This window comes from Solea senegalensis, linkage group LG20 (genome assembly GCF_019176455.1).
Source record: "Solea senegalensis isolate Sse05_10M linkage group LG20, IFAPA_SoseM_1, whole genome shotgun sequence".
NCBI lineage: Eukaryota > Metazoa > Chordata > Actinopteri > Pleuronectiformes > Soleidae > Solea > Solea senegalensis.
This window is the reverse complement of record NC_058039.1, coordinates 19,707,348-19,722,625: the sequence shown is the minus strand read 5'-3', so window position 1 is coordinate 19,722,625 and position 15,278 is coordinate 19,707,348. Positions and strand designations below refer to the sequence as shown.

Here is a 15,278-nt window from a genome sequence, read left to right as displayed (position 1 = left end):
GTGTGTGTGCTTGTGTGTGCGTATGTGTCTTGTAGGTTTCCCAGGCACATTTTTTTATTCCAAAGCAAAAGCAATCTGTATGTCCACTGCACTGTGACTGCTGCTCTGGTTCTGACCAGCTCTTTGCTGAGCTTGTTGTCAGGGCCACAGAGGCTGGACAGGGCCATTTGATGGATTTATGGTGTCAAATTGCTCACCCTCATCACTGATACATGTTCTCTCCTGAACACCAAAATGTCAACTCCAGATTGTGTTTCTTCTTTTTTCCATCACAGAACACACTGTGGTATCTGCTGGCATCAGCAGGCATCACTGAGTGTAACAATCTCTGATATGATCTGCCTTTTTTTATTGTTGTTGTTCTTGTTTGGGCGTGTTTGCTAGGGTCAACCAGGACCACGAGGTGAACCAGGAGTACCAGGTGAAAAAGGTTCACCAGGAGAAGGCAAATCGGGACCACCGGTATGATCATCGCATCCACTTTTTCTTTTATTATTACTGGATGTTAGTGACCTACAGGCAATTTATTTCAAATTCTTGTCCTTTACAGGGACAACCAGGAAAAAATGGGGACTCTGGACCTGTGGTAAATATTTAAAATGGCTAAATATTTCATAATTTCATAGCCTCATCCAGAGTTTTTTTTCACTGAAATGTGTCTTTTTTGGGTTTCAGGGCTTGAGGGGTCCACCAGGAGTCGCTGGTCCTATGGGCCCAGCAGGACATAATGTAAGTGCAAACACAAAGGATGAATGGATCGCTCATATCTCATAAACTTATTTAGCAATTGATAAAAAGGTAATTGTTTTTCTTTGCTCTGGATGTAGGGTTTACCAGGAAGGCCAGGAGAGAAGGGGTCTGCGGGAGAGCCTGTAAGTAAACACAGGGAATGAGTGGAGCTTCTGGTCATGAGTTATTCTTTTCCCGATGTTTGTCCAGGTAAATTGTAAAGTTAAGAAAATGTAAAGAAATTAAAGCTACCATCATCTAATCAATGGTTTGATGTGGATGAAACAAGTGTATGAGATATAAAAGAAGTCAAATGTAGTAATGGGCCCTCAACTTCTCACCTGATTTATAACATTTTTATGAAGAGTTTATGGTCTTAATCACTAGTTTCAGCATGATATCCATTTGTTTTAATTATGGTCCCATTTTAAAAAAAGCATGCATTTGGATATGTATGGACTCTGTGATTGACAGCTTATGTGCATGGTTGCAGGTGTGCTAGACGAGCTCTGAGTCAGCTCACCCCACCCTTCCAAATATGGTTTCATTTGATTTCAAAAAGCCAACAAAGCACTGGCCTAAATTCTATATTCAAGGCTTCAAAACGGGAGTTTAAAAATCCAATGGGTGACATGTCAGTGGGTTGCCACTCAGAGTAAAGTCCATCAAGCCGATACGAAGTCCAGACAAAGTGACTAGAGCCACTAATCTTGCATTTCCTGACTGATCCACTTTTACTTTCTCTTTTCTACACCCTGTTTCTCAGGGAAAGGCAGCAGACCTTTCTGACCTGAATTTGAAGGTACGAGGCATCATCAGTCCTCTTGAATGTGGAAGATCTTCCAGTGTGGGAGCTGCAACTGTCCATCGATTGATCACAAATGTGTCTTTTTTTTAGGACGTTTGTTCAGATTGTCCTGCAGGACCACCCGGGCCACCTGGTCTCCCAGGAGTCCCAGGAGATAAAGGACACCAGGGACCTCCAGGAAAAAGTGGTGAAGATGGTTACCAGGTTAGACAAAATCATTAATGTTACATCATCTGTCTTCATGCTCTTAGTTCTCCTGTGAAGAAAAGAACATTACGATCTTTAACAGAGCGGTATAAATCGTCCCCCGTCACAGCTCTGTGGGGGTGCAAGAGGTGCAAGCTGCACTTGTGCCGTCATCACTCACCGCTGGTGTGACGGATGGAGGGCGCTCTGTTCGCATCATTAACTCTGCCTCCTCTAGGGGCAGCAGTGAACAATTAAGACCTGGTGATGGTGCACTGTCTGGCTGGACAGAGACTGATGCTCTGCTGTGTCATTACAGGGCCCACCAGGGCCAGCGGGGCCCCCGGGAGTCTCTGGAGCCGATGGAGGAAAGGCAAGTTGGCTCACTAACTGCACCTTTATTGCTCCCAAAGGACCAAAGACTAAGTAGTTGTGTTAGTGCTCTTTTCTCCTTGTACATCATACAGCCCAGTCTTCAGGTAAAAGGGTGAAATATCGAAAACACATTTCTAACATTTCCAAACGGATGTTACCTGATCTTAGTTTTTCAGATAGATGCCTTTTCCCTTGAAGTGTGACATCCTATATAATCTCTCTGTCACCACAGGGTATGAAAGGTGATCGTGGACCTGCTGGGAGCCCTGGAGACAAAGGAGAAAAGGTGCATTTGTTGTTTGTCACTCACGAGTCTTACATTTTACTGTTGTTTTAAAGACTTTTCACATAAAACTGTTGCAAATATGAACCAAAGAATTCCATCTGGTACATTAATAGGGTCACCCCGGACCTCCTGGTCATCCAGGTCCGTCTGGTTTAATGGGCACAGCGGTAAGTTTATGTTTTTGGTCTCAATGCTTGGATTTTTTTTTAAATGTAGATTTGTTTTGTATTTCTGTTGACCTCCACTGACACTGGATCTTTCCGCTTCAGGGTAACGACGGACAGCCCGGCTCTGTCGGGCCTCCTGGTCCCCCTGGAGAAAAGGTCAGGCTGCACCTTGTGTACTTTCAAAGAATGTATTACCCATGTGCCGTTATTGTACAAACCTCCTTTCCCTAGCATGTAGGTCAGCCATCCTGTGGGGTAATGGTGGCCATTCATCATTTCTTTCCTGTGTGACCTGTTTGTGTTTGTTTTCACCAGGGCAAAGAGGGTCTCAAAGGAATCCAGGGACCACCAGGGCTTCCAGGATTAATAGTAAGGAAAATGATTTGATGTGTATTATCCATCTGTCCATCTATCAGCCTGTCCTTCTGTCTGTCACACATAAAAGTACTAAATCATCGATTTCCTCTGCTAATCTGCAGGGTCAGTCTGGAAAAATGGGGAAGGATGGGAGACCAGGTGAACCAGGAGAACCCGTAAGTGGAAATCATTCATGCCCGTTTGTATATACTTGGTTCTGACAAGTGAGATCCTTTAAGTCGTTATGTTTTCTTTCCAGGGCAAGCAAGGTGAACCTGGGCCACCTGGAAACTCTGGCCTCAGGGGCCTCCCAGTAAGAAGCCACCAGTTAACACATCTGATCTGACATGCCGGCAGTGCCTTTATTTAATATGTCTTCTTTTCCCATACAGGGCTTTAAAGGCCACAGAGGAGAACCTGGAGGTCTCGGACCTAAGGTCAGTGTGCCAGTCTTTATGACCTTTGCTGAGGAGCTTATGTTTTTCCATGTCGTTTGTTTATTAGCAGAATTATCCAGAAGCTATTGAGTTGATTGTCTCTGGCACAGCGAACACACACACACCCACAGGACGGCTTTGTGCTGTGGCGCCATGACCAATTGCACAGCTCATTACAGGAAGCTCTGACAGGCAGCTCCACAACGCCACACATGACAGAAGGCAATGTATTAAAAAGAGCTGTGAAGAGTTTCCATAGAGACGCTGAGCGCTACCCTCCTCTGCTCATATAATGACTGTCACCAAATGTCAGTCATACAGTGATTATTTTCACCTTTACTCAGGACACTGACAGCTCATGTTTCCAAAAAGGAAAAGTACCTCATTACTGTGTGGAATGGCCATGTACTGCAGATCCACTGTAGAGCCATGTGTAATGGGAACACTTTAAATGGCCAGTTAATCTGTTTACAGTCACGTCAATCTCCTGTCATATCCTCATCCTCAAATCATATCCTCCTTTAGCATGAGTGAATGTTTCAGGAATATTGAACTAAGAGTTCTATACAATGCATAGCACATGCTTTTTTACCTGTATCATATACTGGTGTGAGTTTAGAATTCATGTAATGGCTTTTGAAGAACCTGACAACACGGTAAACCAGGCTTGATTAATGTGTTTGGTTTTTCTTATATATTTTTGGTCTTCTGTGCAAAACAGGGAGAAGATGGAAAACCTGGAGCACCTGGCCGAGACGGCAAACCTGGAAAGGAGGTACTTTCCCAACTTTACACTGTATATTATGTGACATTCGTCTTTTTTAAATGATTTGTAGCTCAGAAAAATAATAGAAAAGAAAAAAAAACATCCTGTGCAATTTCACCCCTAGGTGAATAGGTATCTGGAGGTGTATCTTTTAGTGTTCCATCCAGAGCCAAGCCAAGAGCAGGCTAATGTTTATAATCACTCAGATATGAATATTAAAGAATAAATCAAAATTTGTGCCTCAGTGCCCGTGAACAATGACATAAAACCATTACATTTTGTGTTAACTGTTTAATTAGCAGACACATGTGTGTTTTCTTTAAATTTACATTACTCAGTTGAGCAGAAAATATGACATTTCACATCCTGTGAAAATGGAATATTCATGCCCTTTATCTATATCTATATATATCTATATCAATATGTATATATACGTATATAGATATAGACATATATAGATATATATGTGTATACAGTATATATATAGATATAGACATATATATAGATATATCTATATATGTATGTATATATATATAGATATAGATATAAATATATGTATATATGTGTGTGTATATATATATGTGTATATGTATATATACGTATATAGATATAGACATATATAGATATATATATGTGTATATATATATGTGTATATATGTATATATATATATATATATATATATATATATATATATATATATATACACATATATATATATATACACATATATTTATATATACATATATATATATATATATATATATATATATATATATATATATATATATATATATATATATATATATATATATATATATATATATATATGTATATATATATGTATAGGACTTAGGGTGCAGGACTCAGGGTCCAGTAACAGCAGTATACATTTAAATATGACAAACTAAGTTCCTTCTCATATGAACTTTTAAAGATCAGAGCTTTTTTTTAGATGTGACACTTCCATGTCTCTACCTTCCACATCCTCCCACTGTGGAGCTGTGAGACACCGTGATCTCACTAAACATGTGAAAAAGTCCTAAACATGTTTTTGGTTTTTTTCACCTCCAAAAATGGGAGACTTAATGCAGCTCCATTCAGCTCCAATAGATTAAATGGCAGTTTGAGCCAGTGAAGCATCACCTGAATACAAGAAGTGAAGAAGTCAGGATCATTTCAGGATGTTGAGGATGTGATTTCAAGTGTTTTTCTCTTTTTTTCAGGGTTCAAGGGGATCAACAGGTCCAGAAGGAATTGCTGGGCCAAGAGGAGAGTCGGTGAGTATGTTTCAGTCACACACATATGATAAAGGGCATTGGAGTCACCACCTGTTTCGTGCTGTCCTTTTGTATCAAACTTCTCATTCTTTTTTCCATCATCAGGGCAAACCGGGTGAACCAGGACCATCAGGAAAATCAGGTCTCCCTGGAACTCCAGTGAGTTATCTGTTCCATCTGCACATAACCTTTTAAATCACCTGTTTCTCTCCTTGTTCATCATATCAGTACGAGCTACCAAATACTAAGCTTTGACAGGAAATTGTAGCATTCTCAGAGTGACTAGAGCAAGCAGTCGGTGTATGTGGGATGCAACTGAAGATGAGACGAGCATGAGAAGTATTTCGAGAGGAGAACAAAGGGGTAAATGTTGTCCTGACCGGGGTGGTAACATCACTTTTTCCCCCCTGAGTGAGCTACAGCATTGAAAGGAGTGGAGCAGTTTATCCGAGTAATATCAGAGCCCAGAAGTCAGGCTGCAGAGGACATGAGGCTTCTTTGATTCAGCAGGTTTGTGGGTCTAACTGTAGTAAACACTGGAGCTGTGCTGGTGACAACAGGGTGAATCATCTAAAGAGACATGATTGGAAGATGAGAGAAAAATCTCATCTCTGCTTTATCATGGTGATTTCAGTGGGAGTCAGCTGTCATGGTCAAGGATCAGGGGTCAAGTTGTAAATATTGAGACTGGGAATGAGTCAAAATATTAATGCTGTATCATATCATACTCCTTTATCAATACCCAGGAAGCAAAAATCTATATTTCTCAGTCATCTAGGTCGTTGTATCCTCAGTAGAGATGAAGGCAACTGGACTTGCTTCAGGCGTTTTAAAGACATTTCACTTCTTCTGCAGTTTTAACTAACCTGTGGAAAATTCCAGGTATTTAGCCTCTGTTGGCTGATTACCTGTTTACCATGCAGGTCGTGCACCCTCTGAGCCAGGTTTCACCTGAGTCAAGGTGTGAATGACGGTCTTTAGGGTCACCTGAGAGATCCCTCTGCTGGTCTGTGGATGAAGTGTTGAGGGGTCAGAACGGCGTTGTCGGCGGCTGATAGTCGATGTCTAAAAGTTGCTTCTTATGCATATTCTGGTCGGAGAGGACGGATGGTTTGAAAAAAGCCGTCTGTGTTGACCTGGAGAAACTATCACTCAACAGAAAAGGTGTCTTAATTCCTCCAAATCTTGCACTAATGTTTATTCCAATGATGAAGCAGCTGTACAACTGCTATTGACAGAAAATAAATTTTTTGAAACCTAATACTGTAAATAAGACATTACCATCTTTGTTTATTAAAGAATAATTTGTCTACCCAGAGCACATCAGTGATAATCAGACAGCAGGCAGTGGAGATGGGCAAAACAGCTTGCTGTAATCTCAGTTTAAGAGTGTAGATGATGACAGAAGTTCCTTTTTTTTTTTATAAATGACAAAGGTGCATAAATAAACGCCTCCTGTGAAATGTCCACAGCTGAGACTCTTATATTACTTTTTTTTTTTCTGGGGCACGTGAAGGTGACAACAGATGGGAGATTCATTTAAATAATTTAGTTTATTCAAGATGCAGCCTACACATGAAATGTGAGATTAGCTCATCAGAGAAGGGTCTCTGTGCGTGTCATTTCAAAGTGTTTCCCCAGACTCCACAAAGATATGAACTGGCACAATATCACTGAGCAAACAGATGAGGTTAATGAAAGTGTGTGTGAGGGAGGACACACACACACACACACGCACACGCACACGCACACACACACACAGGAAGGATGAAGAGAAGGACGAGTGGCCGTCATGACAGACAGCATTCATTTGGGAAATTAAATGCAGACAGTAAATGTGACGTGTTATAGGCAGCTGTGTGTGTGTGTGTGTGTGTGTGTGTGTGTGTGTGTGTGTGTGCGTGCTCGATGATGTCAGTCCAGCAGAGGGAGCAGGTGAGGATGAGGGGGAAGAGGAGGAGGAGGCGTGATTACAGTGGAGCCTGAAGAGACTGCATTTAGAAGCAGGACCAGTTATTGTTGTGAAGAATGTTGGCAGATTACTGTGTTTATTCTAAAGAAATAAAAATGTAGTGAGTGGGAAGAGACAGAAAAGATAAGTAAGCATACAGTGAAGTGCAGTCTCCCTCTCCTGCACAGATACTTGATCTGAGAACATGAAAAAGGTTTTGACAGGTTGGGATTAACAAGATTTCTGCAAACGTTACTCATCGGTCGTCAGAGCCAGCTTTCCTTCTGGCCTCACATCCCATGTGAAATGTGAAGAATTCTAATCTCTTCAAACTTGCAAAATGCCACCACCAGATTGGTTGATGTGATTTTAATCCAGAAGAAATTATAGCTTAATGTAAATCTTGTTGAATCCTTACTAATGAGAGAGGCTTTACGAGTACAAGTACAGGACACGCTACTATTACGTGTGTGTGCCATGTCTCTGCTGTCACACAGGGCATGAGAGGAGACAAGGGAGAGCCTGGCAACCCAGGATTACCAGGATTTAGTGGGCCTAAAGGCCCTGCGGTGAGTGCCACATATTTTTTGTGAGTTTTTGATTAAAATACTAATCTCAACTCTCAGCTTTGAGCGACTGATGTAAATATTAACTTTCCTCCCGATCTCCAGGGTCCAGCTGGTCCTGTTGGCCCTGAGGGAAAGCAGGTATGTTCTGATGATGAATCATGCACCGTACCTCAGGCTGTCGATTGATGAACAAAACTCATTTAACACAGAATTTGCTTGTCTTTGATGTTTTAAAGTAAAGTCACAGAATGAATAATGCAGTAGGTTAACACAAAGGAAGCATATTTAAATTCAGGTGTCATTGTTTTAACAGCACATAGTTCTCCTGCAAACTCCTGCACCTTCACACTACATGCACTATCTATCCATCCATCCGTCTTCTACTGCTTTATCCTCCACATGAGGGTCATGGGCAGGTCGCCAGTCCTGCACGACACACATTTAACAGAAAACCCAAGTCCAGGCCAAAATAAACGGCAATCATATCCATGAAAAGTATGTCAAATGTTGCTTGTGTGTGTGTTTGTGTTATTATGTTGCTCCTTTTCTGTTTGACTGACAGTTAGTGCAGAGTCATTCTAGTTTCCACTGAAGTCTAGTGGTACAAGTACAGGCTGTGTCTGCTCAAGCATCGTCATGTGTTCCTGACAGAGTAGTTCCTACTTGAGGGTAGAATGTAAGATGTATTTAACCCTTGTGTGCTCACACGGCACAGATCTGTGTAAGTTGCCGAATAATACACAACTCCTTATATGGACATCCTGGGTGTGTGCGTTTATCACATATTCAGGCTTTAAAAAAGTCGTCTTATGTGTTTGATTCAACTCATTTTTTCTTTTCTTTTTGTTTTTTAAAAATGAACCGTATTTACAAATTTCACAAAATCAGTCTAATTTTAAACATTTTCAGTACTTTTTGCTCAGATGCGTTTATATGAATAGTTTCCCTAAAGGTTGTGCTGAAAAAAGGGATATAAGACACTCTCTATCACACATTCTTATAGCCTCTGTATAAACTGTACATTTAAACATAATGTCATGGAAAAGGTTAAATGATACATTTTATCTCGTATTGTATGATTTCTCCTTTGTTTGCTCATCATATCATATAAAGCTACAGTGATATACAACGTCACATGACTTGTTTTTGCTTGGTAGGGGATGCCCGGCAGAGCTGGTGATCGTGGCTTCAAAGGAGATAAGGTGAGGATTATATTATTTGAGTCAGAAAACACAAAAAAAATCAGTTTTTCCTTCATTTTTGGGACCATTCACAGCTGCAGCATCAGTTTCAAACTGTTTTAGGATTCAAATGTGTTGCAGATTTATCACTCGATTAATTCAAGGTATGTGGTTAACATATATTTCTTTATGCTTTCATTTTTATCAGAAAATCTAGAAAAATGTTGGTCAATGTTTGTCAAACCTGGAAATGATGACATCTTTGTTTAATTGTGGAAAAAAACAAACTCAAACCGAATAATCAATTATCAAAACAGATGTTGATTAATTTAGTAATGGATTACTAATCGAGTAATTGTTTCAGCTCTACTTTGTTTAACCAGGCGGGACAGATTACGAACAAAAACCAGGTCCTTTTTAGAGAAAGGGAAATAAAACAAAGCAAAATCAGAGTTCAAACAAACAAGACAATGTAAACACTAGACTAAGTAAACATTTACAAAGACACAGCTAAAATACATTGCTATGATTGAACAACAGTAGAAAACGAATGGTTTTCTTCTCCGCCGTTAAATTATCCACCAGATGGTTTAACATACTTTTAGTCTAAAAAGGACTGTTGTCTTCTCCAGGGTGACACAGGTGTGAAGGGAGACAAAGGACATTCGGGAGAACCAGGCATGCCTGGAAACCCTGGACCTCCAGGCAGGAAGGGCCACACAGGAATGATGGGAATGTCTGGTCCACCAGGAGAGGTGGGGCCTTCTGGGCCCCAAGGATCTTCAGGAAACCCTGGTCTCCCAGGCCCAAGGGTGAGTTATAGCCATGAAACAACACTGACGGCACAGTGATGAACAAACACTCCTGAGGTTTTAACCACCGAGTTAATTAATGACACTTGTGTGGTCTCAGGGAGAGTCTGTATCACTGGAGCAGATGAGACGCCTCGTACAGGAGGAGCTGGCAAAACAATTAGACGGTGAGGAGGGGATTTTTCCCTTTGGGGGGGGTCAAAGTTGTACCTTTATAGAAATATAATGGTTTTTTGTTTGTTTTTAGCCAAATTGGCTTACCTCATAGCTCAGATGCAGCCAGCCCATGTGAAGAGCACAGCCGGCCGCCCGGGACCTCCAGGTTCTCCAGGTAAGGAAGGCAATGCCGGGAGACCTGGCCCACCTGGCGAGCCTGGCATGCCTGGGCAGAATGGAGGAGAAGGACCCAGAGGACCCATGGGCCCTAAAGGTAGGACTTTAATCCGTCTGTCGCTCCTCCAGACTGTAAAGCTCACAGAGGGAAAAACTGTGGTTTGTGATATGTGGGCTGTACAAAGTAAAATTGATTTGATTTGACCGTCTCAGCTGCTGATGCAAGCTCATGTCACCAAGAGAACGTCGTGTCATCGATAGTTTAATTTAGCGGCGATCGATATCACTCAGTCAAGGCTGAAATAAAACGACAAGAGAGTGAAGATGATTTGTGCAGGTTTAATCATGAATGAGACGTCTGAGGAACATGTTTAAATCAGATGTGTTTGTCCTTCTACATCTACTCAGGTGTTTCAAAACTAAGATGTTTTCAAATGTTTTTTATTTCTTTTTGTCCCCAAAAACATCTAAAACATAGATGTTTTACATTCCAGTGGACAACTGGGGGGATGAACACCCCCAGAGAAGACGTGGCCTTTAAAAACAGTTTGAATGACTGAGCGTACTGTTTATGTAATCATCATTTATGTCCTGATCCAGTTCCAAGAGGGATTCGTACTGAAGGACTAAGACTGTGTTGGAATCATGTTGACTGTATGTTTGTGTTTCAGGTGATAAGGGATCAAGAGGAGAGAAGGGAGAACCTGGTATCGGTGAAAGAGGAGAACAAGGTGTCACTGGTCCAATAGGTAAGAGCTGGAGGCGATGAACCCCATGTTTCCTCCTGGTTGCTTTGCCAACAGCGTGTGCATGGGGGTTAATGACGTGTGATAGAAGAAGCGCTGCATGTACTGGAATATGCTGCATGAATATTTGTGTGTGTGAATGGCAACAAATAATTGTGTTAGTCCAACTAAAACTGGACTTTTGAAACACATCAAACACGTTAGTCTGACTGAGATAAAAGAAGAAATACAGAATGGATGGATGATGGATAGACCAAAGAATTGAAATTGAATAAAGTTCATGGACGGTTGGAAGACTCGTGCTTGACATGCTAACTAGCCATGCTAAAGTTGTTTTGGTCTTTGTTGTCATTGGTCAACTGTAAAATTACTAACACCAACAAGCTGAAAGTGGGCATTTTTGACACTTTTTTGACACTTTATTCGGTAAAAACAGTCCAATTAAAGGGTTATAGTTCAGTTAGTTTATGACGAGTCAGTCATGGGTCTGCTCCCACCTACTTAAATGCTCTCCTAAAGGCTTGTGTTACCCCTCGACGACTCCGTCCATCAAAGGATTGTGGTCTGGCGGTGCCAACACCTCGCACAAGACATTCCAGACTCTTTTCATGTGTCGTTCCACGCTGGTGGAATGAGCTACGGAGCGCTACTAGAACAGGGGGCGTCCCTGTCTGTCTTCAAGAAGCTTTTTAAAAACCCTTCCAATCTTCCAAGAGCATCTTCTGCCCTTGCCTTGCACTTACCCCCCTCCCCTGCATGACCCCCTTCTGCACTTGGATCCACATCGGCACTCTCACCCTCTATCAGTCCACTGTTCCTGTCTAGTGGAGTTGTTTCCAACAAGACTTAACTGTGCATGGAAAGCTACTGACTCACCCGGTCCACGATTGCGTCTTCCTGTGCCCTAGGTCCCGCTGGCCTGCCTGGCTATGGCAAAGACGGAAGCCCAGGGCAAGCCGGGGCTCAGGGAGAGCCTGGAAACCCTGGACCCCACGGTCAGCCAGGCCCTGCCGGTCCCCCCGGGCAATGTGACCCCACACAGTGCGCCTACTATGCCAGCCTGGCACAGAGACCCCACACCAAAAACGTCAAGGGGACTTAAGATGGAGAGGAGGCACAGAGGGAGTACGAAGTCCAGCTGTATTTATGAACTCGGTTGTGTCCGTCTCCATCAAGAACTTTTGCCTTTTCAAGATAACCTCAGTACGGAGAGCTGAAGCGATTTGTGCTGCCGGTCAGATTCTTTATGTGTTGTTTGTTTGTTGGTTTGATGCTTGGGATGGACAGGGATTGAGCATCAGGGGACTTTTTTTTTTTTTTAGAAAATAAATATGGGGTAAAGAGGGCAGCTAAACTTTTTTCCTCACTTGCATGCTTCCTGTAAAATATAAAGGGAGATAACAAGGATGGCACAGTCTCCATCGGGAGGAAAGATTTGGGATCCTGGCATCTAAATATATCATCAGTAATTATCTCACAAATGTACAGCAGGGCCGAGTCTTTTTTTCCTTTGTCCTTTTGACACCATTTTACATCCATTAGACTTCAAAGCCCACACTGTGCTCCATCACACTATCGCTGCCAGTGTCCATTTCTTAACAATCTGTTGGTCGTGACTCAGTCAACGGAAAAAATGATCTTCTTGTCACCGACTGAAATAGGGGAGGGGCCAGACGGCATGAGACGAACTCTCAGATCGTAATCATAGTGATTCTGTGGAGGAGAGTTAATGAATGAATGACCACATTCGTGCACTTCTTGCCTCCAGACTCGTCGATGGCATTGCAAAGTCAAGTTATTTTTATTTGGATATGACTGAAACAAAATGGGAATCTGGGTTAAAGCAAAATGTACTTTTGTCACAAGCCATAAATTAGAATCTTGGCAACAATGTTCTTGATATTTAAAGGAAAATGACAACACAGTGGCCTCAGTATCGCCTCTATACATCTACTTTTACTTCTGTTTCCCCAGACATGGAGACCATCAGATTTGTACTCTTATGTTTAATGATGTAGCTGTGGCCATTGTGTGTCTGAGGTATGCATGGACCCGAGCAGTGAACAGCTTTTGACGAGGTGTTCTCATCGCAGCAGCCTTTGTCCACCTTTCTTAAAAAGCTGCTCGTGTCACTTCCTCTCTGGAAAGGCCCGGGCAGCTCAGCTCAGTTCTGCTCTGAATAGACGTTGCTTTTCTCATTCACTTCCTGGAACCTAAAATTGGAGACCTGCTTCCCTGCATCCAAATGACCAGAGCATTGTGGTCAGCACTTTGAAAGCTGTTTAGCTGCACGTCCCTCATGGACCAATTTAACTTATCACCAGCCTCGGAAATGCAGTTCTGTCGTCTAGAATCTAATAAACGGGCCTCCATAAAAATGATCACACTTGTCTTTGTTTTAGAAACATAAATAAACCAAAAGCAGCAATGATTCCGTTTTGGGGAAGCGAGTAATAAAAGAGATATTTGATAAGATGTACAGGTCAGAGGTTATCACAATACGGGCCAGTCAAACTCGGGTTAATTAAAGATGAATGTCAATGTGTTGCCTCTTTTTGACTTATTTTTGTAGAAGTTTTAGAGGCAGCAGTAATTTAACTTGACATATAAAGAAATGAAATGCATGCTCACTCAGTTCAATACTTAAATTTGTCTCTATACGGTCTGACGTGGTCAGTGCTTCCATCTCTGAAACTCTGCTGACAGATCTGAGCATCGTTGTAGAACAGTCGTGTCGTGGCTCACACACTCTCCAGTCGTGAATTACACTGTCACACAAACACAACCTAGAGGTGGTGCAGAAGTCTAAAGTGTCTTTCTCAGATTGCATGAGTGACATCATGTTAGGAGGTTTTTAGGGAGCAGGTGTTTTCATGTTTACATTTACAATCACAAAAAGATGTTTGAAAATGTGCCATGTTTATTAAAAACCCTCTGGTCAACAGAAAGGTCAAAGTCACCACAGGTGATATTTTATATTTAGTGACATTATTCTAACCTGAGGAACCTGCACTGCACCACAGTGCATGTTTACAGCCCCCCTGGGAGAGCTTCAAGTGAAGTGAAGTAGGTTTGAAAGAATCACCTGCTCTTTTAAGTCAAACCGCAGCAGTATTTGCGTTTCTTAGCTTTGTTAATGCACAAATAAACCATGTTACAGGACGGGGTTAGTCAGTCTCGTATGTTTTCCAATGCTTATAGGCCATGCCATTTCTTTATTTTTTAACTTATCTTGATAAATTATTCACAATTTGAACCAATACAGATGTGTTTTAGTGCATTAACTCAACTTTATTTACTTTGGTTTTTGCAATTTACCTTTTCCTGATAAGTCGGTGCTGTTTTTAAACGAGTAGCCTATTGTAAAGTACTGGAAAGACACATGTACTGTAATGTATAATAAAGAATGGAACAAAGTCATTTTATAATACATGCTTTTGTGAGTGTTTGTGTCACGTTTGACAGGGTGATGCGACGCAATGCCACCACTCTGCTACAGAACTGGCTACTTCTGGTAAGCGCGCAGTAAAACCTGCGTTATGAACATAAATGAATGTGTAAATCAGTCTCTTTTGTTGAACCACAGTTTACCGACCTTGTGCATCTTTCCCACTCCGGCACAAAACTTGTGCAACAAACCCTTTGGCCGCGAGCCGTGATAAGATCCGCTGAATCAAAGCGACGTCTCTGGGGTGGCTGCCATGTAAATTCTTTCCCTGCAGCTCGGTAAAGGTCAGGTTTGATCTGCAGAATGTGTTTGTGCTGTGCAGAAAGCTGTAACCAAGCAACGAAGAAAATGTATTCCTGCATGATCTGCATTATATTATATATCCGTAACAAGACGACGAGCCTGTTATTCAAAATAAAATTAAATCAGGCGTCTTGACCACAAACGCCAACTTTGCCTAAATGTGTGATGTTGACTCTGCAGCGTGCAGCTTTAAAGGGCCACTTTGTAGAATTAAGGTTGGATCCATCAACAGAAACTGAATACAATCATTTAAAACAATGTTTCTATTCACACTTGGAGTGAGTCCTCTACTCCAGGCTCTGTCATGTGTTTCCTTCATATTTTTACAGTAGCTCCAGATCCAGGGCCACTGTGGCGTTTCATATATACTTGGATCGGGGGAAATAAACCAAAACTTGTTTGCAATTAGGGCTGGGCGATATGGACTATATTGAGATATTTTTTGTTTGTAATGGCAATATAAGCTGATAGCTGAAACCCAGCGTCCAGAGTGTACAACAGAAACCCGGAGACAGTAAACAACGAGCCGCTGGTGTGTTTTAAGTC

At 41.7% G+C, this 15,278-nt stretch overlaps 1 protein-coding gene across 3 annotated transcripts in view; it reads left to right on the top strand.

The window, feature by feature from the left end:
• Nucleotides 1-14,409, top strand: part of col22a1 (collagen, type XXII, alpha 1) — a 45,261-nt gene extending 30,852 nt beyond the window's left edge. For all 3 annotated transcript variants that reach the window (XM_044053269.1, XM_044053268.1, XM_044053267.1), the window contains 25 exons: nucleotides 385-462; nucleotides 551-586; nucleotides 676-729; nucleotides 828-872; nucleotides 1,496-1,531; nucleotides 1,628-1,741; nucleotides 2,043-2,096; nucleotides 2,331-2,384; nucleotides 2,498-2,551; nucleotides 2,654-2,707; nucleotides 2,867-2,920; nucleotides 3,031-3,084; nucleotides 3,168-3,221; nucleotides 3,301-3,345; nucleotides 4,067-4,120; nucleotides 5,336-5,389; nucleotides 5,495-5,548; nucleotides 7,838-7,909; nucleotides 8,012-8,047; nucleotides 9,067-9,111; nucleotides 9,723-9,902; nucleotides 10,003-10,069; nucleotides 10,150-10,332; nucleotides 10,907-10,984; nucleotides 11,890-14,409. In XM_044053269.1, the coding sequence (XP_043909204.1) occupies nucleotides 385-462; nucleotides 551-586; nucleotides 676-729; nucleotides 828-872; nucleotides 1,496-1,531; nucleotides 1,628-1,741; nucleotides 2,043-2,096; nucleotides 2,331-2,384; nucleotides 2,498-2,551; nucleotides 2,654-2,707; nucleotides 2,867-2,920; nucleotides 3,031-3,084; nucleotides 3,168-3,221; nucleotides 3,301-3,345; nucleotides 4,067-4,120; nucleotides 5,336-5,389; nucleotides 5,495-5,548; nucleotides 7,838-7,909; nucleotides 8,012-8,047; nucleotides 9,067-9,111; nucleotides 9,723-9,902; nucleotides 10,003-10,069; nucleotides 10,150-10,332; nucleotides 10,907-10,984; nucleotides 11,890-12,083 (1,803 nt within the window). In that variant the 3' untranslated portion in view covers nucleotides 12,084-14,409. The remainder of the gene's footprint in view (nucleotides 1-384; nucleotides 463-550; nucleotides 587-675; nucleotides 730-827; nucleotides 873-1,495; nucleotides 1,532-1,627; nucleotides 1,742-2,042; nucleotides 2,097-2,330; nucleotides 2,385-2,497; nucleotides 2,552-2,653; nucleotides 2,708-2,866; nucleotides 2,921-3,030; nucleotides 3,085-3,167; nucleotides 3,222-3,300; nucleotides 3,346-4,066; nucleotides 4,121-5,335; nucleotides 5,390-5,494; nucleotides 5,549-7,837; nucleotides 7,910-8,011; nucleotides 8,048-9,066; nucleotides 9,112-9,722; nucleotides 9,903-10,002; nucleotides 10,070-10,149; nucleotides 10,333-10,906; nucleotides 10,985-11,889) is intronic.
• The last annotated feature ends 869 nt before the right edge of the window (nucleotides 14,410-15,278 follow it).